Raw genomic sequence first — 24,335 nt, 5'->3', positions numbered from 1 at the left:
GCATATTTTGTTAACATAAGCTTGTGCATAAGTTGTCAATTTTAAGGGAACGTCATAAAATTCGCCAAGACTCATGCATTATATTCCATTGTTCATGCTTAATAGAAATGATATTTCGTTAAAAATATAAATTTGCTGCGTTTGAGATTTAATTTGTGCTGAAAATAGTTTATTATGATTTAACTATTGTTAGTTAGTTTAAGAAAAAATCATCAGTGCTAAATGAATGTCTTGTTTAGGTGTTGTATATTTCTTGTTCCAAATAGTATATATGATAGTATAGTTCTACTTGATCTTATATCTAATTTATTTAATACGACTTAAAGTCGAACTGTTTTACTAATCTCTTTACTCTCGTTTTATTTGCATGAACTTTTCCGGAGCAAAAATAGAGTCTTCATTCGGGACTCTAGCAAAATTCGAGTCTCACGACTCAACACCATCATACCCGCACATGCAGTCTATGATATCTCAAACTATCTAAGTAGCAAACCAAGCAAATTTACTTGGGACTATCTTCTATACCTTATATTTTAGCATTATTTATTTCTATGTGTTTTCCTTTACATGTTTAACTTGTGTTATTTGGATATGTTTTAATTTTGTTTTTTTCATGAATGACTAACGTAGAAGAAATGAGCATGTTAGACATAATCACTTAGTTATTCATAATTTGGTTATTAATAAATTATTTTATTCTATGTAATAATAGCTTTCCATTTTCAAAAGATTTCCAAAAGGAATCAACTTTTGTTTTCAAATTGAATTCTTTTAAAAAAACATTTTTAAAATATACAAATCTCTGTAAGTACAAATAAGATTTCGTATTCCATTTTTTAAGTCATAGACTTTGGAGGCATTACTTATTTTCCAACAAACAAGTTTAAATGTCTAAAATACTATTTTCCCTTTGTACGTTTTCAAAAAGACAAATTTCCACATAGTGTTTCCCAAAAAATGACTTTAAAAGATATTTGACATTTAGCCTTTCAACATTTTTTACATCTTTACACCTTTGCCTAATTAAGTAATTTAAGTTCGGCCGGTTAACCACTTTAATGGATCTTAAAGGATGCCTCACTCCTTCCCTTTAGATTAATTGAACCCGTACCTAGAATCTCATGTTTAGTAGACCTTAAAATGAAGTTAACTTTAGACAATAGACTTTAATCAATTTAGGTGCCCTAATTCACCGTATTTAATTAGGTGGCGACTTCTTAAGTTAATTATTAATTTAGAAATCACCAAAATGTTGTACACTATTTTGACCCGGTTAAAATGGGGTATAACAATGGTTAAAAGATGAATTTGATATATAAAAAAGAAATATCTACATTTATCTTTTAAAAATAATTTTGAGTTATTTTCGTTCAAAGCATATCTAATTGACTTGATATGAAGAAAAATTGTTGGAAGAATGTATAGGAAAAGCGCTATAGTCCGAGTGAGATCCTACTTGGCGCGAATTCAAATTAATTAAACTTTAATGCGGATATTAAACACTGGGTGAAGAAACTAAAAAATATTAATTGGATGAACGTATATATGTATTATCTTTCTTTTTGCACAATATATAGTGCATCTTGCAAGGTGATAGTGGATGAGTTTAAAATATTACAATAGTACAAATCAATTGTTACAATTGTATGAAAAAAAAAAAAGAAATATTCCAAAGGGCAATATTTATTACGGCTTCTCAAGTAAATGTATCATCGACCAAATTCTTATTTAATTAAATGGCTGAATGTATATGTTTTGTATCAATATTATATAAATAGTATGATGTATAGCTTACATTAGATATGTATAAATAATCACAAACACAGTTACATAATATTTATACATTACCACGCATCTTCCTCACGAGTTGAATTTTTTCAATACCAACTAGCTTAAATCTCCTCTAAATAGTCCTAAATTATACATATGAAAAAATCCCAATGTTTCGATTCTTTTAGTATATTATATTTTCACTAGAAATAATCAATTTAAATTTGCGGTAGATCAAATTTTAAATTTTGAGATTCAAAAGCTTTTAATGAATGATTTCAATGGATATCTGATTCAAGTCTCCACTAAACAATCCAAATTTAGATACTATTAGCTACTCTCAATATTTCTATTCTCTAGATATATTATTCACTCAAAATAATGTATAGTTACGACGATGTCAAATTTTATTTATTTAAACTTACCCAATTGCCCGAAGAAGATTCGAGTAGACATAGACATAATCAGTAAATGATCAAATGGTCATTCTATTGTTTTAGTTTCCCGATTATTTTTATCGGAAATGTAGTCAAACAAAGGGACTTTAATAACTATCAGAAATGACTCGTATTTTAGTAGATGATTAAAGAACAATGAGTTTAGAACTTTCCTTGTTACTTTAAATTATATCATTATCATAATAATTTAAGACATAATAGGTAGATTTAAAAAGCAAATTAATTAAACTTCAAAAAAGGAAAAATAATAAATTTTGGTCAATGTAATATTTTGCTTTCCATATTCCTAGCACAACTTTGGAAAGTAATTAAAACCTAATACACTATAAAAGACCAAGCTAGTCTCATGTATTGAAATCATTCATTCATAACTCTTTTTATTGTCTTTGTCATGTCTTCAGAAAAACTCATAACTTTCAAGACTAGCGATGGTGAAGAATTCAAACTCAATGAGGCTGTAGCTGTGAGGTCAGAAGTCATCAAGAACATGGTACAAGATGCGGATAGTACTTCTAATGTCATCCCCTTGTCTAATGTTGATGGCAAAACAATGACCAAAGTTATTCAATATTGGAAGAAATATTCGGAAGAAGGTGTTACGAAAGATCAGTTAAAGAGTTTTGATCAGGATTTCTTGAAGATGAGCCAATCAGAATTAGTTGGTGTTCTCTTGGTTGCTAATTTTTTTGATGATAAGCAGTTGAAAAAGGTAATAATCCAAGAATTTGTTGATAGGATCAAAGGGAAACCAATACAGGAAATACGTGAAGTATTTGGTATCGTGAATGATTATACTCCAGAGGAAGAGGAGGAGGTCCGTAGAGAGAATGCTTGGGCTTTTGAATGATTTTATAATATTTCCCGTATTTCCTTAGCTATATCCTATTTTTATTGTTATTTTGTTTCTGTTAGTTCTATCTTCTGTTTTTCCTTTTTGAACAAATATTGCTCGGTTTTGAATGATTTATAAATTATGTTGGAAAGAAATTAAAGCTTGTTATGCTATTTGAGAAAAAATATTATTCTTTTAGATACGTTATTCACTCAAATCTCCTCCAAATAGTCCTAAATTAGATATATATATATATATATATATATATATATTTGAGCAACTTTCGATGTTTTAATTCTTTTAATATATTGTATATTCACATTTGCGACAGATTAAATTATGAATTTGAGGTTGGAAACATTTTAATGATAGATTTCAATAGATATTCGATTCAAATAATTTAGATTACATGACCTCCTCCGTTACCCCATACAACTGTGATTGGATGATAGAAAAATTAAATGGTTGAAATGGAGTTATAGCAGTGAAACCGGTGGCGGCGAAGAGGAGGAAAAAGGTTGGATTTATAGCAGTCCAACGCACATTAACAATTGAAGAAGTAAAGAGAATTTTTTGTTAAAAAAATAGAATGAGAAATAAATGAAAATAAAATTAAAAAATAATTGGCACGTGGTAGGTAATAGTTGGTGTGTGTATGCACTTTCTTTCTTTTACGTGAGATTGACCAAAAATTGGGATATTTTTACCGCGTTTAAATTATTTAAGGAGGGTGCTAGGACCTTTGCAAAGTTCCAATGTCTTTTAAAAAATGTGTTATAGGTGAATGGGGTAATGATGCATTTTTTCTCTCTAAATCATAAGACGTAGAATAGTCTCTCTACTTATATCGTTCATGTTGGGAGGACAATGAACATACAAATAAAATAATATGATGAATGTTACTTCCTCCATCTCATATTAAATATTAGACTTTTCTTTTTACACGTCTTTTAAAAAACACATGAATAAGAAGGTTAGTTGGAAAGAAATTAAAGCTAGTTATATTATTTGAGAAAATTAGGTAGAGTCTTAATTTTTCTCTTGTTTACGGTATAAAAAAAGAAAACTTAGTGATAGCTTAAAGATGTGTCTATAACTATTCAAACACCATTCTCCAAGGTTATAATAACTTCAGCTTTTACAAGAAGATACACAACAAAAGCTTTCTTGTACCAATCACCATATTACATATGTTCTGAGTGATAAAGATTGGATTTTTCAAATTCCCATTAACTCTAATTACAAGAATTTTTTTGTTTTTAAACAATAGTCTCCATAAATATTCCCATTTTTTCCCGTTTTGACTTCCTACTTCAACTAGATCAGTGAAAACCTAATGCTCTATAAATTATGCCCTTCAAACCTCTCAGGCATTATAATCATTCAAATCTCCTTTCAATAATATTCTCAACAAAAATAAATTAACACCTCTTATTCAAATATATTTTTATCATCATGTCTTCTTTAACAAAGTTCTTAACTCTAAAGACTTGCGATGGTAAGGTATTTGTACTGGACGAGGCGAAAGTCGTAAGGTCACAAGCTATCAAGAATATGATTGAAGATGATTGTGTTTCAAACGTCATTCCCCTGCCTAATGTCCATAGCAAAACAATGACCAAATTAAAGTGATTGAATACTGGAAGAAACATTCGGAGGCAGGCGTCTCCAAAGACATGTTTATGGATTTTGACAATTGTTCAATTTTCCTATTTTAATGGTGGTGATATTTCAGGTAGAATAAGGGAACAACATATAGATGATCTGAGGTACGTTTTGATATATAGTTGATCACAATTTAGGCAGGAAACTCTCATACCTAATAATTCACGTATGAAACTTGAAAAAACAGAGTAATTTAGATTTCACACGGGATAACATAGTTTTTATTTTATTTTATTTTTACTAGATTATTTGTTGCAGCATAAAAATTATTCAGTTTTTATACATATATCATTGAAATTTACTTAACTGGGTTTTGTAATTTATAGTAACAAAAATCATTGAACTTTACTAAGGAATTAGAAGTTTTAGATAATTGAGATTACTCAAGTTTAATAATTTAAAAATGTTTGAACAAATTTGGAGGATAACTTATTCACATTTTCTATAATTTGAAGTTGAAATTTATTTGACCATCCACAAGAGTGGTTAGTAATAGTAACTCATCATAAATGTTTTTTTCCTCCCTTTTACGCTAGATAAAAAAGAGTAGAAAATGTTAAAATAATATTTTTTGTAATAAAAAATTCATTCAACTTTGCTACTTATAAGTATCATATAATAAAAGGTCCATTTCATTTTAAGCTAGATTACAAAGAGTTCAATTTTGCCTCATTCTTGGTATAACTGTAACATCTCGCAACTAGAAAGAAGTTTAAAATCTGGAATTAGTCATTTTTGAAAGGTATAAGGAAATTTGGAAAATTATAAGTAAGTTAAAGTGAGTTTTTGGTCAACTTTAAACAACCATAACTCCTAACTCAGGATGATTTAGGTGTAGTTCTAGATATGGTTGGAAATCTCTTGGAATGATCTTTCCAACGCCGCCAAGTTTGCACGATTCCGAGTTCGGATGAATAAGCTATGCCCTTTGGAAGTTGGGCTGTTGGCTTAAGGAAAGTCCAAATCCGGATTTTTGAAGGGTAGTTTGGTCTTTTTCTGACCGTTTTATTTTAATTCGTTTTAGTGAATTAATTAAGGGTGTAAACTGAACTTGGTCAATCTTACGGTTTTGGAAAAGAGTTAGGGTTTTAGAAAAGAGGAAAGAAGAGGAGAAAAGAGAAGGAGAAGCAAGGAGATCGTCGAGTTTAGCTTGTGGATTTCGTCGGGGGTGATCCCTACAAGGTATGTGAGATCACATAGCATTGGGTTAGTTCACCCACGCGCCAAGCATGTTTAATTCAATGTGTTTTCGTCCTAAAATGATTGAGAAACTAATGTTCTTGATAATTGTTCTTGAATTGATTTCGTTCTTGAATATGAGTTGGGATTTAGGAATTTCTTGATGATTAAGTGTTGTTTCCCTGAGTTGTTTGAGTTATATTTTTGTGTATATGATATGGGTACATGAATCTAAAGTGAATTTGGGAAAAAGAATCGGATTAGAATGATTTAGGGTTAGAAAACGTGATCAAAAGTTCATCTGATTTTGCCTGAAGGGAGGCTGGCGCGACGCGCCCCCATAGTGCCAGGAAGGCTGGGGCGACGCACCAGCAGTGCGCCAGAAATGAGCCCCAGTAAAATGGGGCCTGGCATGGCGCGCCAGGGACGCGCCCGGATTGACATTTTTCACCAGTTTTCGTCGTTTAGCCTGTTTAAGTTATTCTAAAGTGTCCTAACACTTTCCATTGATTCTAACTACTCTAAATGACTTCTAAACATCTAGAAATCATCCCTAAACATAAAATTATAAACCTTGAATCCATAATCCAATTCAAGGAAAGTTAAGATCAAAGTCAAAGAAGTTAAAAGTCAAGTCTAGAAGTTAAGAAGCAAGTCAAAGCAAAGTTTCTTAAAGTTTTCAAAAGTCTTTAACAAACATTTTAACTTCCTTTTAAGGCCCAAGTTTCAAGTTAAGCAAAGAGTAAATAGTTGAGTTAATTTCTCAAAAAGCTATAAGGGAACTAAGTATTCCCAAAGAGTTTATAAATGTTTTCACATTGAGCAAGAAAAGGGAACATCGATTCCAAAAGAGCTTTTATACTAAGTTTTGAGTAATTATCTCAAACCAAAGAAAGAAGATTATTTTTAAAACATATGAGCTAAGTATATTTTTGGGAGTATTATTGAGCACCGATATGGGATGCGAGTTCATATTAACTCAAGTCTCCATAAACCATCTAGCCATCATGGGTAGTAAAGGATCATACTTTTTAGATGACTCCTTAAGATGCTTTTAGCATAGACTAGTGGATCCACTAAGTTAAGTGTTCTATATGACGGCAAAGTATAGGACAGTTCTGACAGTTTGGGCAAGATGTTGTATCACCACTTAGGCTCATAGTGGTGGTTGTCGATTTGAGAATCTCTCACAAAAGTTATATTACTTTTATATATAAGTAAAGTTGAGTTTGTTATTGCATTATCTTTAACGAACTAAGTTGTTTACACTGTTTTACAAGCTTTATATATATTGCATGTGTCTTATTGCTTTATATTGAGTTCAGTTATTCATGAGTTGTACAGAGCCAAGGTAAGTGTTCCTTCTTACTCTTTTCAAGCTTAAGTTGTTGTTTAGCATTCCAACTCGCATACTCGTACATTCAATGTACTGATGTCAGTTGGCTTGCATCGTCTTATGATGTAGACACAGGTAACCAAGATCAGTATCCAGCGCCTCGTTGATCCAGTTGAGCACTCAGAGTCAGTGGTGAGCCTCCTAGCATTCTGGAGGACTCTTTTATTCGCTTTTAGTCTTTCATTATTAGGATGTTATGGGATCTGTCTCAGTATCCATCTCAGTATTATAGAGGCTTCATAGACAGTCAGACAGTTAGTTATGAGTCTTTCATCTATGTATTTGCAGATACTTTGTTTTGAGACAGAAGTTGTCAATTTGGCTAAGATGTTATCATTTAAACTATTACATGAGTTTATTTTGTTGAGTTAAGTCTTCCGCTGAGTTAAGTAAGTCAAGCCAAGGGTTCGCTTGGGGTCAGCAATGGTCTCCGAGTGTCGGCCACGTCCAGGGTGTAGGCTTAGGGAGTGACACTAACATATGCATTTAATTAAAGATGTATAATGAAGACAAATGTACAATTTTGCCTTATTCCGTGAATAAATTAGTGCATTAATTAAGAAGCTCTCATATATGGGAGAAAATAGAGACGAATTTATAATTTAATTTTTGTAAATTTAAAATTATGGATTCATATATAATACTTTGTTATAATTTTAATAAAGTTTTACATATAAATAAACAATCAAGGAAAAAAAATGAGATTTTTACCTGTCACATAAGTAGGATTAGACAAAAAATTGTAATGAAAGGCAAAATTGAACAATTTCGAGTATTGTATAGATAAATTTAAACTTTTTTCTCTTTTTCCTATTAAGTAACTCATTGTTAATTAGGGAGTATATAATCATTTATTATGAGTTACATTACTAACCGCTCTTGTGGAGTATCAGACATGTTCAATATTATTGATCTGAAACCTAACATATACCAACAAAACATAACAAAACTCAATTAGAGAGTCAAGATAGATGCCAAAAAAAAATGAAGTTACATTCTGATTTATATAACACAACACAAGAAGGATAATTATGGAGATGAAGAACATAATTCATAGTCACAGCTCACAGCTTGAGGATAATTAAAGCTAAAGGGGTTACACCTGAGATCATTTTGGTCAGAGGCTGAAGATAATTAAACAAACGTTCTATAGTCAATCAGAAAGTAGCAACTTTAATTTGGGCACGAGTTTCCGTCTTTAGAATCTAAATCAAGTTGTATAACCAAATCACGAATGTGTGGTTGTGTCATGAATGTTGTATTTGTGCGTTTCTTGCATAACAAGGACATGCCATCACATTGCCTCTTCTTCGTATCTGGAGGCTGGACATCGTCAGGTGATTTCAGAAACGAGTGATTAAAGAGCATGTCTTCACTCCAACACGCGCTTGGATTCCTGACCAGACAATTATTCAAGAAATCTTTTGCCTCTGTAGACAAATTAGGATTCTCAAATTTTGGTTCCGAATAGGATGATGCCCATAGGGGTTTTCCAGTGATCATCTCGTAAATAGTGCATCCAAGTGACCAAATATCAACTCCTGGGCAGTACTCCTTAAGTAGAGCTTCAGGTGCCATGTACCTTTTAGTTCCTCTGTGCCCCATGTTCTCTTTCCAGTTCTGCTCAAATGTTATGGAAAGTCCGAAATCAGCTATTTTTGCCACCTCGGCCATACCATCATCACCATCAATAGTAAGAAGAATGTTTTGGGGTTTTATGTCGCAATGAATAATCCCTTTTTTGTGAATCAAACTGAGCCCTAAAACAACATTTTTGGTCTACTTTTGGACTTGAAACTCAGGCAATCCTTGTTCATCAATACGATCAGCTAAGCTTCCAGCTGAGGCATATTCGAGCAGCAAATTATAAAGATATAAGTCATCTTCGTAGTTGACATTAAATCCAAAACACCGAATTATTTGAGGACAATCCTCAAATATTCTTAAGAATTTCCTTTCATTTTGAAGAGACTGAGAGCGGGTCAACATACAAGATTTAACAACAATGAGAGATGATATCATAGGAGAAGGGGTATCAGTAGATCAGAAGCCAATGATACAAAACCATAGCTTCCTTTCCCCAATGTTCTACCTCTCTGCCATTTAAATTTCGCTTGCATTTTCTCCATTACAATTATTGCACACTGTTTTCTTTTTTTCTTGAATGTGAGCTCTTTTCTTAGTGTGTGTATAGGAGTCATGATAAATGATCAGATGAGATCATAATTAAAATGGGTTGAATTTTAGTCAGTAAAAATGAATTTGGATAAACTCGTTTCAACCAATTCTTTGACCCATTTTTACCCTTCTTTGTTCTTTTATGGAATTTTATTTAGTTATTCCATTTTTTTTATTTTCTTTTTTCCTATTTTAGTTCTTCTTATCTATTTCTTTTTTTAATTTCTTTAAAATGGAGTATTTAAAATGTATATTTATTGTCCATATTCTTATAAGTTAACAGATTTGATATTCATATTTTGATCTAACTCATTAAAATATAAATAAAATTTACGGATTTTATGTAGCAGTTTTGTTTCCTATTTTTTCTGTTTTTCCCTTTCATAGTGCTAGTAGAAGAAATTTTATTAAACTTTTCCATATTTACTTCTTTTATTATTTGAAAATTTAAAGTTGTATAAAATTAATAAAATAAATTTAAAGTTGTGATTTATCAAAAAGGACTAACTTGAATTCTAAATCCTTCACTTGATTAATTAATCAAGTGAAGATCTATCACTACTTAATATCAAATCCTAATAAGACAATTCTCATTTTACAATTCTAAAATGAACTTTTGAAATTTTATTTATCGGATAAATATAATAAATTTAAAATGAAATGAATGCTAATTCAGTAAAAATGAATTTGGTCAAATATATGGAATAAAATGATTTTAACTCATTTTTACTCCTTTTTCATTCGTGGAAAATTTTATTAAGTTCTTAGTTTCTTCATTTTTTAATTTTTTTTATTTTACTTCTTCTTATCTATTTCTTTCTTCGTGTCTTTAAAATATATTTTAAAGTGTATTTATTAATTATGATAAATGTATAATTACATTTAAAGTGTATTTAATATTAATTATGATATGATAAATGTATAATAACATTTCCGCACTTAAATCGTCAAATAAATCTATTAAACAAAATTAAAAGAAAAATAACATTATTTTCATGAAACTCTATAAATAAAAAAAACAATATCATATAAACTCACAAAACATATATTTATCACCATTTATAAGATTCAATTTCAGACTTAGCTTGTCCAGGGAATTATAAGTTCGAGCTGAGAAAACTGTTTCTTGTAGAAATGCAGAGTAAGGTAGCATATAATAGATTCTTGTGGTCCAATTTTACAAAAATAATAATTCAAAATTTTGCAGAATAAGGTGGTGTACAATAGACCTCGGTGTTGAAATTTTTCTTTTTATTTTTTTTAAAAAAAAACTGACTTCTTGTGGTCAAATAACTCAAAATATTTAACTTTCAATTAATTAAAATGTATATTTTTGGTTCCTTCTTGTAGAAATATATTAAGTTTGAGTTGGCTTACCATAGTCAAATATGGATACTTGTATTTTACCCTCGATATTCTTATAGGTTATCAATAGATTTGAAATCCATATATATCCAACTAAAATACAAGTGATCCACTCATTGAAATATGAATAAAATGGATTGATTTTATAAATATGGACTAAACTAAAATTGTCATCTCTAGTGTAGTTGTAACACTTCGTAAATTCTATACTAATGATCTGAATTATTCGTCGTGAGCGTATTAAATTGAGCCAAGTGATATTATACATATGTTAAGGTTCATTCCTATGTGTGAGAAGTGTATTAGATGTAGTTTAGAGTCATACAAGACCTCTATCTCAAAGTCAAGTTCAAACCTTTCCTACCGACTAAGTTTTCTCATGAGTTCATATAAGAGTAAACTTAAAATGACCATATCTCTTATAATATGAAGAGTTAGGTGACTCATAACCTATCAAATTAAACTTCGACGAGTCCTCTTTCCAACTCCATCGACCGTTTGTCAATCAGAGTCCGAAGTAAGAAATTATGACTTATTTATCCGAGATGCTCTAACCGGTGGAAGTCCGCGACCAGGTCCGCGACATGGAGAGGAAGCAAACCTTACTTCCCGTTTATATGAAATTTCATCTTAATTCCAACTCCTGTTTTTATTTTTTTCATGATCTTTTTGTTCTAAAAATCTTTGGTGGAGTTATCTGAATCGTTACTCTAAACGTGTAAAAATTCAATTTTTCATAATTACATGCTCTCATTTCACTCATAAATTCCTACGCTCAAGAACTTCAAGAAACCTCAAGGCTAGAGTTTATCTTCCAAGGTTCTTCATCAAGTTTCATCACTAAGGTATGTAAGACTGTCTCCATGTGTAACAACTTGTTCTTCCCCACAAACTACGTTTTCATGATTCATAAAAACCCTTCATGAATGAATTAGGGTTAGAACGAAACCTCATATTCTTGAATCGTTCTTGATTCTTCATGAAATCCCAGTCTCCATGAAAGTATTTCAATTTCTTGATAATTCTTTAATTACCCATGAGTTTTTACAAGATTTCCTCTATGAAAGTATTTTAATTTCTTGATAATTCTTCTACGCATGAGTTTTCTAAGATTTTCTACATGAAATTATGAATGATTACTAAAAGAAGAAATTCTTTTCTTGAGAACTACGTTAATGATTTTCTTTATAGATTCTTGATAACTCTTTGGCGATTTCTTAATATTTTCTTGGAAATTCTTATGTTATGAACCCTAGAACTATCAGTTATGAAAGTTCCCAAATTTAAGACTTTAGTTATGATGCTATCTTATGATTTTCTATATAACTTTATTATTATGATATAATATATGTCTCTCATGAATGCAAATTTATGATACATGAATTGTAACCTCATGACGTGATGATATGAATGAAATGTATGAGCTATGGTCCTTAAATGTTATGAATATAAGTCTTCGTCCTAATCCATGATCACATGAGCTTAAGAGATCTAATCAGTCGACCGAAAAGGCATAAGTCTAAATGAAAAACATCTGAAACTACGTTTGTCAACGTAGGTTATGGACCATACCGTTGGTTCAAGTGACTCATTTTATGCTCATGACCGTCGTCAATTCCTTTTGAGTTTCATTCTTGCTAACGTACTCCCCAGGCAGGATACTTAATGCGTTAGCTACAACATTGCACGGGTCAATACACACAACGCCTAGTATCCATCGTTTACGGCTAGGACTATTGGGTATCTAATTCCATTCGCTCCCCTAGATTTCGTCTCTCAGTGTCAGAGTTGGCCCAACAAAGTGTTTACGTCGTTAGTTTTCTTTCTGATCTCTATGCATTTCATCGCTCCACCAAAAATTCCCTAGTAAGGGCTAGTTATGGATCCGTATGATATGTACATGTATGTCTCATACTCGGTAAGGTATGAGATGACTTGGCTGATCAGGCCGAGATCAGAGACTACATGCGTTCATATGATGGTTTATATCGGTTACACTATTAATCTCTCATAATGAACTAAAATATGATAAAAGAGGTATCCCTAAGGCAGATTGAACGACCTCATCTCTTAACCTTCATATGTTACGATTATGACTATGTTAAATGTGCTTATATTGATCTTGATATGTTATGTTTCATTCCATAGTTTTACATACAATATAATTTCTTATGTACTTACGTCCCTTCTATCGAAGGTGCTGCATCTTTTGCATCACTTACACGTGATCAAGCCACTTGCTAGGTTCTATAGCTTCTGCTATTAGTGAACCCGTCTCCATTTTCTTAGGGAATAGCCTACATCTTTCCAGCGATTTATGTTTACGTGTTTAAGGTATACCAGAGGCCTTATTTCGGTAGGTATTACTCAGATATGTATAGAGACTTCATAGATAGATAGATGAACAATTATGTTACATTTGGCTCTTCGTGTCCTTTGACAATAGTTTTAAGTTTTTATGACTTATGTTAGAAATCTATTTTTATGAAACATGTCTTTTCAAATGCATTCTCCCGCTCATGTTTAGATGTATGCCCATGTTCAATGTCATGTTATGGATATGCTCGGGCTAGTAATGACATCAAGTGCCGGCCACGTCTGGGGTATAGGCTCAGGATGGGACAGTAGTATATATAACAAATTTGTTTCCTAATTTTTCTGTTTTCCCTTTCATAGTGCAAGTAGGAGATATTCTATTAAATTTTTTCTAATTAACTAATTTTAATAGATGGAAATTTAAAGCTATAATTTTTTTTATAAAATACTCACCAGAAGTTGTACATCATTGCGACAATTTAAAAGAAAGACATTCAGATAAAGTCATGTCACATCTAGACAATAGAAATTTCCTTATTGATGTCTGTTAACATATTTAATGTCCTATGAATGAAGTATATATATGATTCAATTCTTCAATCATAATGTAATGTTTTGTACTTGTAGGACCAAGTGTATGGGTTTTGAAGTTAGATTTGTTTGCGTACAAATATGAGAAAAGGAAATGATGAAGTTGGAAAGCAATCATTCCATATGTTATATACTAAATATATATATGGGAGAAAATAGAGGGGATTTATATTTTTAAGGTTTTAGCATTAATTTTTTATATTTTTAAAATTATCAATTCATATATAGTACTATATGTTACTCATAATTATTTTAGTGAACTTTAACCCATAGATAGCTTTGCAATGTTGGATCCCCCCCTGGAGAAAACCTAAATGAATTACTACTATTGAGGGTTGCTTAATTGGTGAGAACTGAGATGTAACGAAATGAAATATCTAATTCTATTCTTCTATTACTACAAAAGAGATATTTAGTGGCAATAGATTTTCTTTTAATATTACCGCAAAAATATTTTGCAGCAATTGTGTTAATCTAATTGTATCCAGAATCGCTAAAAGCCTTTAGTGACACTTATATAGGGCGTTGATTATAAATAGTCATAGTTATTATTGTTGCTAAACATTATGTAGCGACAATTATACTATTGCTGCTAAATATTTTATTTGTTGTAGTGTATATGAAATAAAATAATGTCGAGACTAATTAATATCGATGTTAGACACAACATGTAATCTTGCTTGGACGTTTGTATAATACGATCACGTTTATTATGAATCAACTCAAGGACTCTCACATACTATGACAGGAGATTTGTTCAACGCTTCTCTTTCATAATTTAAAGCTCCATTATATTAGGGATAATTAAATCTAAAGGGGTCTACATACCCCAACCAACAAATTCGTAAGAGAATGAAGCCCATACATACTTCTTACTACTTTACATACATTACAAACGAATGTTGTATTGCCAGAAACTAGCAGCTTTGGGAGGAGTTTCCGCCTTAAGAATCTGCACCAAGTCCTGAGTTTTCGCCTTCAGAATCTGCACCAAGTTCTGAGTTTCTGCCTTCAGAATCTGTACCAAGTTCTGAGTTTCCGCTTTCAGAATCAGCACCAATTTCTGTAACCATATCACGAACAGGTGTCTGTCTCCTTAATGCTTTGTTTTGGCGTAGCCGTGAAAAATAACCTGGCCTCTTCCTCGTGAACTCTGGAAGCTGGACAATGTCAGCTATTTTCAGAAAAGAGTGATTCAAGAGCATGTCTGCAGTCCAACGCGAGCTTGGATTCTTGACCAGACAATTATTCAGGAAATCTTTTGCCTCTGGAGACAGTTTGGGATTCTCAAAATTTGGTTCCGAATTTGATGATTCCCATAGGGGTTTCCCAGTGATCATCTCGTAAACCGTGCATCCAAGTGCCCAAATATCAACTCCTGGACCGTACTCCTGCTTAAGTAGAGATTCAGGTGCCATGAACCATTTAGTTCCTCTGAGCCCCTGCTTCTGCTTCCTGTTTTGTTCCGTATTCAGGGCAAGCCCGAAATCAGCAATCTTTGCCACTACAGCTGAATTATAGCCATTAGTAGTAGTAAGAAGAATGTTGTGGGGTTTTATGTCGCAATGAATGCTTCCTTTTTTGTGAATCAAACTGAGCCCTAAAAGAATATTCTTTGTGTGCTTTTGGACTTGAAACTCAGGCAATCCTCGTTCACCAAGACGATCAGCAACACTTCCAACTGAGGCATATGCGAGCAACAAATTGTAAAGATGTGAGTCATCTTCTTGGGTGACTTTAAATCCAAAAAATCGAATAATTTGAGGACAAGCATCAAACATTCTTAAAAATTTCCTTTCATTTTGAAGAGACTGAGAGTGACTCAACGTACAAGATTTAACGGCAATGACATATGGAACATTCATAGGAGAATCAGTATCAGTAAAAGCCAATGAAACAAAACCATAGCTTCCTTTCCCCAATGTTCCACCTCTCTTCAACATAAATTCTGCTTCTTTTTCCTCCATTACAATAATTTTAGAGTGCTTTTTTCTTGGAATGTGTGTCTTTTCTCAATGTAGTATAAGAGAGGCAAAAGGGCCGATTGGATGGATTGAAAATGGATTGGATCGTAAACTATCCATTTATATATATATATATATATATAGAAATGTATTTGGTCAAATATGAATTAGATCCTAGTAATCTATTCATATAAATATAGATAAATATGAATTAGAATAAATGATCCTAACCCATTTTTACCCTTCTTGGATTCTATTATGGACTTTTATTTAGTTCTTCCCTACTCCAATTCTTTTTTTTCCTATTTTAGTTCTTCTTATCTATTTTTATTTTCATGTCTTTAAAATATATTCTAAAAGTATATTTACCGTCCATATTCTTATAGGTTACAATAAATTTAAATTCATATTTATCCAAGTTATTCAATTCATTAATATATGAATAAAATGTTTTCATGTATAAATGTGGACTGAAATTGTCCGTTCTAGTATAGTATATATATATATAGCATATCTGTCCCAATTTTTATGTTTTTTCCCTTTCATAGTGCTAGTTGGGGAAATTTTATTAAATTTTTCCTTATTTACTACTTTTATTATATGAAAATTTAAAGCTATACAAAATTTAGTAAAATATTAACCATAAAATAGAAAGCAATTATATAAGTTGGATTGTGACTTATTAAAAAGAATAACGAATCAAGTGAAGAACTATTACTACCAAATTCCAAATCCTAAGACAATTCTCATTTTGCAATTCTAATTGAAATGAACTTGCTTTTGGAACTTTATTTGTTGGAAAAATATAAATTGAGGTTCTATATTAAAATGAATTTGTAACTTTAATTCTTAATTATGGAAAAATTGTGCCAGTTGGAAACAAATCGGTTTCTATTTAATATCCTCAAATAAAAAGTATAAACAAACTCCATTATTTTTTTTAAAAAAAAACTATATTTATAGCCTATAAGGTAAAAATAAATTAAAATGAAAAAGTAAAAATAAAAATGAAAAGAAGAATTAAAAAGTAAGCAGCTTGTAATTAGATCATGTAATTAGCATCAATTTACAACCTCTTCTTGAGAATTGAAGAGTGTAATTATTCATGTCATGAATTACACTCAAGTACTTACTGACCAATAAAACACGCAAGACAATAAAACACTCAATTATACCAAATCCGATTACCTGAATGATTTGCCATTAGCATTTCTTTTAGGCATATGAGTTCACTGAATATTTAACCATTATATTCTATGAGAAATTATTCCTCAATCTTACATTTTTTTCATTTAAATGAGTGTTGGATTGATCTTGATGCTGATTGTTATTATGCACAATTTATTCTTATTTTTTTTTTATTTATAATAGACATAAAAATCATGTGCAACGTACATATACTATCATGTTTAACAATTTTAATTAATATAGAACTTATGATGTCGTTTATTCATTTTGATCGTATGCCTATTAGACTAAAACACAATGTATCACAATTTTTTAACATAAAATCACCACTGTTGCCTCACAAAGCAACCCTCTTTGTCTCTCTTTTCAAGTTTTACATATTATTGAAATAATTTATAACTATATTTGTTTATGTCCTTAACTGTTTTTTCCTATTGTAATTCATTATTAGGTGAAATCTAACTTATTTATTGGCTTATGTACAAATAAAGAAAATTAAATAGAGGTTGTAACAAACACTAAAATGGCTGTAGTGATTTTCTCAACTCAACAACCAAACAATAGAGAGAGCAAACTAACAAGCTTTGATTCATACGAAAACGAGCAATTACAGTATGAAGAACTCGAACAATAACAGTAACTATAAAGAAGAAGGGATGAGGGACTAAGAGAGAATTGGGGATGAGAAGCAGAGTCTTTGCCTAAGCATAATCATAATTTGCATAAACCTATTTTGCTCTCACTAGTCTTTATTTATCAACACGGATCCCACACATAGCCACTTAATTCGGTGTTGGGCCACTTTGTCAATACTGGTCTAGGCCCATTCATAACAATACTCCCTACTCCAATATACTCCAATAAGAACCTTGTCCTCAAGGTTCGAGTAGGCATGATCATCCCCTCGTATAGTCAGATTGGTAAGCAACAACGAAGCAACTTCATTGGCAACCTAGAGTACTATAGACATGGTGGTCTCATTATTGCTTAGCTGCTGCTGATAAAAATGTATACTAATGTGAGATTTTTCCAAAAGAGCAATGCACCTAATGATATCATCCAAACTTGTCGAAGCACTATTGGCAGCCACATAAGGGAACTTTTTCATATTTTGTAGCACAGATGCCAAATAGAAGCTGCAATGTTCTTGATCTCATTCCATTCTTCCTTACCATTAGTCTTTTTTTTATCAAATGAAATATTTCCATGATTGATCAAAATGTAGGTAGTACTACCAGATAATGGGATACTGAGAATTTCACCAAGGCTACTGATAGGATCAAAAAGAGATCCAAAAGCACTCGAAACATCATAAAATAGTACTTCGTACCATGCTCTTGTCAATGCTACAATTGTTTACCTCAAAGTACTGAGCAATAGTTGTATAATCCCATAAAGTGTGCAACAAGCAGAGTACAAAACCTTCACCTTGTATAATCTCCTTGACACTTTTACCTCCCACACATGTACCATGCCAACGAGAGCAGTGATACAACAAAGATGCAACACTGATGTTTGCTGGAAGTTGGCGAGCAAAATGTCATGTCGTACCACATAATATTCAGCGAAGACCAGTGAATATGCAATTAAAGGACATGTTAATGCATTGCATTTATCGACNATAAAATAGTACTTCGTACCATTCTCTTGTCAATGCTACAATTGTTTACCTCGAAGTACTGAGCAATAGTTGTATAATCCCATAAAGTGTGCAACAAGCAGAGTACAAAACCTTCACCTTGTATAATCTCCTTGACACTTTTACCTCCCACACATGTACCATGCCAACGAGAGCAGTGATACAACAAAGATGCAACACTGATGTTTGCTGGAAGTTGGCGAGCAAAATGTCATGTCGTACCACATAATATTCAGCGAAGACCAGTGAATATGCAATTAAAGGACATGTTAATGCATTGCATTTATCGACAATAGACAACACCTTGAACCAGTTGGACTTTAATTTACACATCCTAGTTATCCGGGATCCCACACTCTACTCATAGAATTTGAATACACAATTAAGAAAAACATGTCATTACATCCCAACAATAGTAGTTCCTCCACGTTCTCTTTATATAACCGGTTAGAGCCATAAATCCGAAATCTATTCCTGGATCCCATACACAAAGATCCACTGCACTTATTGGAACGGTTACAATAAACATAATGAAATTGGCAGTAGGAATAAATGGAAATTGACTCAAAATATGCTGATCATTGAATCCCCTAATAGATTTTCCATTTTCAGTGGCAATAAACAATCCAACAAAATGCAACACACTAGTTGATATGGGATTCGGCTCCCCTCTAGTGGAGCATCCGTCCAGTTCCTCCAGTTGGGGGTTAATTTTGCTACACGTGTCCCTCAAATTAATAAATGGTTCAGATTTGGTTGCCCAAACCAGCCATTTTAACTATGGTCAATAATTACATATTACTTCTCCATTACAACCCACTTTCCTCTGCTAGAATAATTCAATATCAGAAAAGGGAAGAAGAGCAACTCAAGTTATAAAATTTTGCAAAATCAAGTGAAGAAAAATGCAGAAATACTATCCCATCGTATTTTCTCTATTATTTACTTTAAAAGAAAGGAAAAGAGAACTGTTTTGGTCACCAGAGAAATGTAAAGTTATGAGTATTTTTTTATCATTGATGAATTTCAATTAAAGTAAAATCCTTTTCATTTTTTCGTCTTCCAACCCTATCCTCCTTTTCATATATGAAAATTTAAGAAAATATATCAAACCCAGTTAATACACCATCGTAATTCCCATTAAGCTTCAACTTGTACGCCTGGCTACATGAGTAAGAAGTAATATTTTTAGCTTTGTATAGGCTAGAGAATTCTCCTGGGTTTCAATTGATGTGATAAAAGGCCATGAACTTCCATATTTCCATACTTATTACCTGTCATGAGAGCAATTTCAGCATAAAATTTTTCCAGATACTTCAAATCTTCACCTGCTATACCATTGAAAGTACCCGCTAGTTCTGATTTGAGTTTTAACTTGATGGAATTTTTCAGTGTACAATTTTGTAGATCTGAAAGGGAAAGGAGAGGGTTGGGAATCCGTGGAGAGAGAAGGAAGATAATGTTGACTATGGTTAAATGGTTGGTTTTAGCAAATAATCTGAACCGTCTATTAATTTGAGGGAAACGTGTAGCAAAATTAATCCCCAACTGGAGGAACTGGATGGATGCTCCACTGGAGGGGAGCCGAATCCGTTGATATGGCACTCACGTTCTCCAAAAAGTATTCATCAAGAAATAAATCTGCCATACCCACCGTAAATGTCCCTAAATCAGTTTTCCATTTAGGAGGGCCACTACCAAGAGAGTTAGTAACTACATACCTTGTTGCCATATCTTGTTCGAGATGTTCATTCGACATCATATCTTCTCGACCAACAAGAGGAATTAAGAGTGATACCCCAAGTCGCAATTGGATATACTATTTCAGTAATTCTAATATGCATATTCGACAACACAGGTGCTTGCTTAGTAAAAGGAGCTAGAGTACCAGATGCATCCCTTTGAGGAGATTTGTCAAACAAAGCAGCATTATCAAGTGATTTTTTGTCATGACCCGAGCCTACACCCTGGACGTGGTCGGCACTCGAGAACCATTGCTGGTCCCTGAGCGAACCCTCATCCTGGCTGACTACAAGCGGAAAACTGATTCAAGCATACAAAGCTTAAAAACTGAATAAAATCAATAACTCAAATACAAAGCTTTAACTCAAAAAAAAAAACTCTGAAAAAAATTAGATATTCAACTCGCCAAAAAATAGGCAACTTAAGTCTTTAAAATATTTAATAAAATAAATGAATAATACAGACTTCTCAACTATATTGACTATCTATGAAACCTCTAACTGATAGAGATGGAAGTCGGGACAAGACCCACAACATCCTGACTAAACTGAAAAGTAAATGAAATCCTCCGAAAATAAGGAGGCTCACCATAGCTAACTCAAACTCCCGGATTTGTCAACAAATCTCCTGTTGATGATCTTGAATACATGTGTCTGCATTATGAGAAGATGCAGACCAAATGGCTCAGTACGTGGAATGTACAAGCATAAGGGGAATTCTAAAACATAAACATAAGCTTGAAAAGAATCTGAAAGGAAATTGAAGAACTTACTTGGCTCAACTTAACTCAACATAACTGAACCCATTTTAATATAAAACAGTTTTAAAATAAGTGCAATATAAAGAAAAGTTGTTTAAAAACATGATGCCAACTCTGTGTGTATGCAAAGATACATATAACTCTGAGATTCATGTAAAAATACAAATAATCTGATGTATATAAAAATACAAAATACTGCTGTGGGAGTTTCTCTAATCGACAACCATCACATAAGAGCTATTGTGATGATACAACGATCTTCCTTACGCTGCCAATGCATCCTATACCTTGCCACAGGTATAAGACCTGAACTACTAAGTGGATCCACTAGTCTATGCGGAAAGGATTTATCTAAAAAGTATGACCCTTTTCTACCCATGATGGCTACATCATTTATGGGGACTGTGAGTTATCTGAACTCTCCCCCATATCAGTGCTCAATACTACTCCCAAAATATACTAGATCTTTATGTTTTAAAAACATACTTCTTTCTGTGATTTGAGATTAGTACTAAAAGAACTTCGCTCAAAAGCTATCTTGGAAATCTCAGTTTCCTCTCTTATTTCATTTAGAAAGCGATTATTCTTTTCTGAAAACTTGCCCGAAGGCTCTTTGGAAATCTCAGTTTCCGTTCTTATTTAAATATGAAAACATTTTAAATCTCTTTGGGAATATTTAGTCCCCATATACTTTTGAAGAAATAAACTTCAACTCTTTACTCTTTACTCTTTGCTTAACTCAAAACTTAAGTCTTAAAACAAAGTTAAAACGTTTGTAAAAGACTTCTTAAAATATGGTTCATGCCGAATTATGGACGTGAACGACTCAATGCAAGGTTTTCAATAACCATAGATACAACTCAATACTTGGAACTCAAGAACTTCAATAATACTACTCACTTCAAGAATACTCAACTCAAAGGGTTCATGCGAAATTTATGAACATGAACTACTCAACTTAAGGACTTAAAGATACTTCTCATTTTCAAGACTGCTCGACTTATAGGGTTCATGCGGAATTATGGACNCTACTCACTTCAAGAATACTCAACTCAGAGGGTTCATGCGGAATTTATGAACATGAACTACTCAACTCAAGGACTCAAAGATACTTCTCGTTTTCAAGACCTCTCGACTTATAGGGTTCATGCGGAATTATGGACATGAATAACCTAACTCAAACTTCATGGGTAACATGTAATAGTCCCATGATTAGGAATGTAATCTCCAATGGGTTAGAAACTCAATACTTAAGACTTAGGACATGGGGATACTACTCTTTTCAAAGATACTAAACTGATGAAGTTCATGCAAAAGTTATGGGCATGAATGATTCGACCCAAGGGTCAAAATATCAATATGGAACTTGCATATACGACTCTTCTCATTCTCTTACTTACTTTCTCAGAACCTAGTTCAAATCGATAGTTGATCTAAAAGGATTCACAATTGAACTCAAAGTTTTGCTTGAACTCTACTCTTAACTCTCTCTTGAATGTGGATTATGAATTCAAGAGTTATGGTTCATGATATGAAGGATCTCATGATGACAAAGTAGACTCATGAGTACATTATCCTCATCCTCACACTCACTTGCTCGAATCTTGAAACAAGTTATTAGAAGTTGTAGGAGACTCCACAAAAGGACTAAAAGGGACTTTCTTAGAATGTTCGAAAGAACTTTCAAAACTTAACTCTTAGCTCTACCTTGAATTTTAATTATGAATTCAAGGTTATGATCATGTGTATGAATGATTTCTAGGTGTTAGAAGTAGCTTAGAGTAGTTAGAATCGAAAAGGAGTGAAGGTGCACTTTAAACAAACTCAAACGGGGCAACCGATGACATACTGGATGAGGCAGGCGACCCTGGCTCTATGGGTGGCGCGGGACGCCAACCCCTAAACTTCAGAGGAGGGTTTGGGGCGCTCTGGCTTGCGCATCGCGCCAGGCCTCAACCCAGAAAGTACGACAAATTTTCCTTGCTCATTTTCTCACCCTAACTCGCCTAGAATCGAACGGTTTCTTCCCCAATCACTTGAATTTGATTACTTAACATATATACACTCTAATATACTCAAAACAACACTCAAATTACTAAATTTCATCTTAAGAAATCATCAAAACCCCAACACAACAAGATTTAGAATGAACTTCAAGAACACCTATCAAGAACTCAAATCTTTCAACTTCAAGAATGAAATTTCACTGAAAATAATATGATTGGCGTGTGGGTGAACTAACCCAACACTATGGAAGCTTACATAATTCTTAGGGATCAAACCCATGGCGACAACCCGCAACAACTCTCAAGAATTTCGACGAATGCTTCGATCCTTTCTCTTTTCTCCTCTTTTCTCTTCTTGAACTCTCAACTAAACCCTAGGCGTAAACTAGGATTATAAAACTGAACCTAATAGGATTAGACCCTTAAAATATTACTAAAAATGAATTAAATCTGATTGGGTAAGGAAAAGACCAGAATACCCCTCACTATTTCCGGCTAACCTTTCTTAACTGGACAACCTAACTTCAAAAGGCCATATCTCACTTATCTGAACTTGAAACTTAGCAAAATTGGTGGCGTTGGAAACATAATTCAAAGGTCTTTCCTACGGTATCTGGTAGAACACCTAAATCATCCTGATTTAGGAGTTATGCTCATTTGAAGTTGACCCAAAACTCATACTTAACTTAACTCTCCAAATTTCAGATTTTTGTTATTTCCAATTTAGTTCTTTTTGGAACTCAAGGTGCTACATCTAGTGAACTTAAAACTTAAGAAATTTTAAATTTCTTGGTAAAATCTCACTCACTATGAAGAACGGTTCGAGTCTTGGTTCAAAAAATTTTCTGGGGTGTTACATTTTTTCTCCTCCACACTATTTGATTCTTTCGTATCAGTTAACACCGAAGTAGGAAACTTGGTTTGCATACTAATATCTTTAAAGAATCTATAGTTAAGTTCAGGAATGCTAGAGCTCACAGTTGTCTATGAATTTTCATCGAACACCTGACCTTCGGTAATGGAAGAAGATTACTGTACCAAATATGATTCTACTGATTTTGCATTCCCAATTTGAGGAGTTCCCAGGCCTTCAAGAGTTGCGATCTCAACATCACTTCCGGTAAGCAATGCCAAGGAATCCATATTATACTTCTCAGGAAATTTCTCGAGCATATAATGGGCTGCTTCTATGTTTCCACTTGTGAAGGCATTTTCCAAGTAAGATGAGTATGTGACAGGGAGGGAGAGGTCGTCGTCGGAACAAATGTAGTATAGCGAATATAGT

At 32.7% G+C, this 24,335-nt stretch overlaps 2 protein-coding genes and 1 pseudogene across 2 annotated transcripts; 1 reads left to right on the top strand and 2 right to left on the bottom strand.

Annotated features, from left to right (window-relative positions):
• Positions 1-2,619: 2,619 nt before the first annotated feature.
• LOC125847143 (SKP1-like protein 1B) lies at positions 2,620-3,075 on the top strand. Its single transcript, XM_049526832.1, has one exon. It carries the CDS (start codon positions 2,620-2,622, stop codon positions 3,073-3,075), a length of 456 nt encoding a protein of 151 aa, XP_049382789.1.
• Positions 3,076-8,473: 5,398 nt separating this feature from the next.
• On the bottom strand, positions 8,474-9,429 carry LOC125847142 (mitogen-activated protein kinase kinase kinase 20-like; annotated as a pseudogene).
• Positions 9,430-14,694: 5,265 nt separating this feature from the next.
• Positions 14,695-15,717, bottom strand: LOC125847141 (mitogen-activated protein kinase kinase kinase 20-like). Its single transcript, XM_049526830.1, has one exon. The coding sequence runs from the start codon at positions 15,715-15,717 to the stop codon at positions 14,695-14,697; it is 1,023 nt and encodes a 340-aa protein (XP_049382787.1).
• Between the last annotated feature and the right edge of the window lie 8,618 nt (positions 15,718-24,335).

The sequence above is a fragment of the Solanum stenotomum genome, chromosome 12 (genome assembly GCF_019186545.1).
Source record: "Solanum stenotomum isolate F172 chromosome 12, ASM1918654v1, whole genome shotgun sequence".
Taxonomy (NCBI): Eukaryota; Viridiplantae; Streptophyta; class Magnoliopsida; order Solanales; family Solanaceae; genus Solanum; species Solanum stenotomum.
Note: the sequence above shows the minus strand (reverse complement) of the source record. Positions and strands in the feature narration are given on the sequence as shown.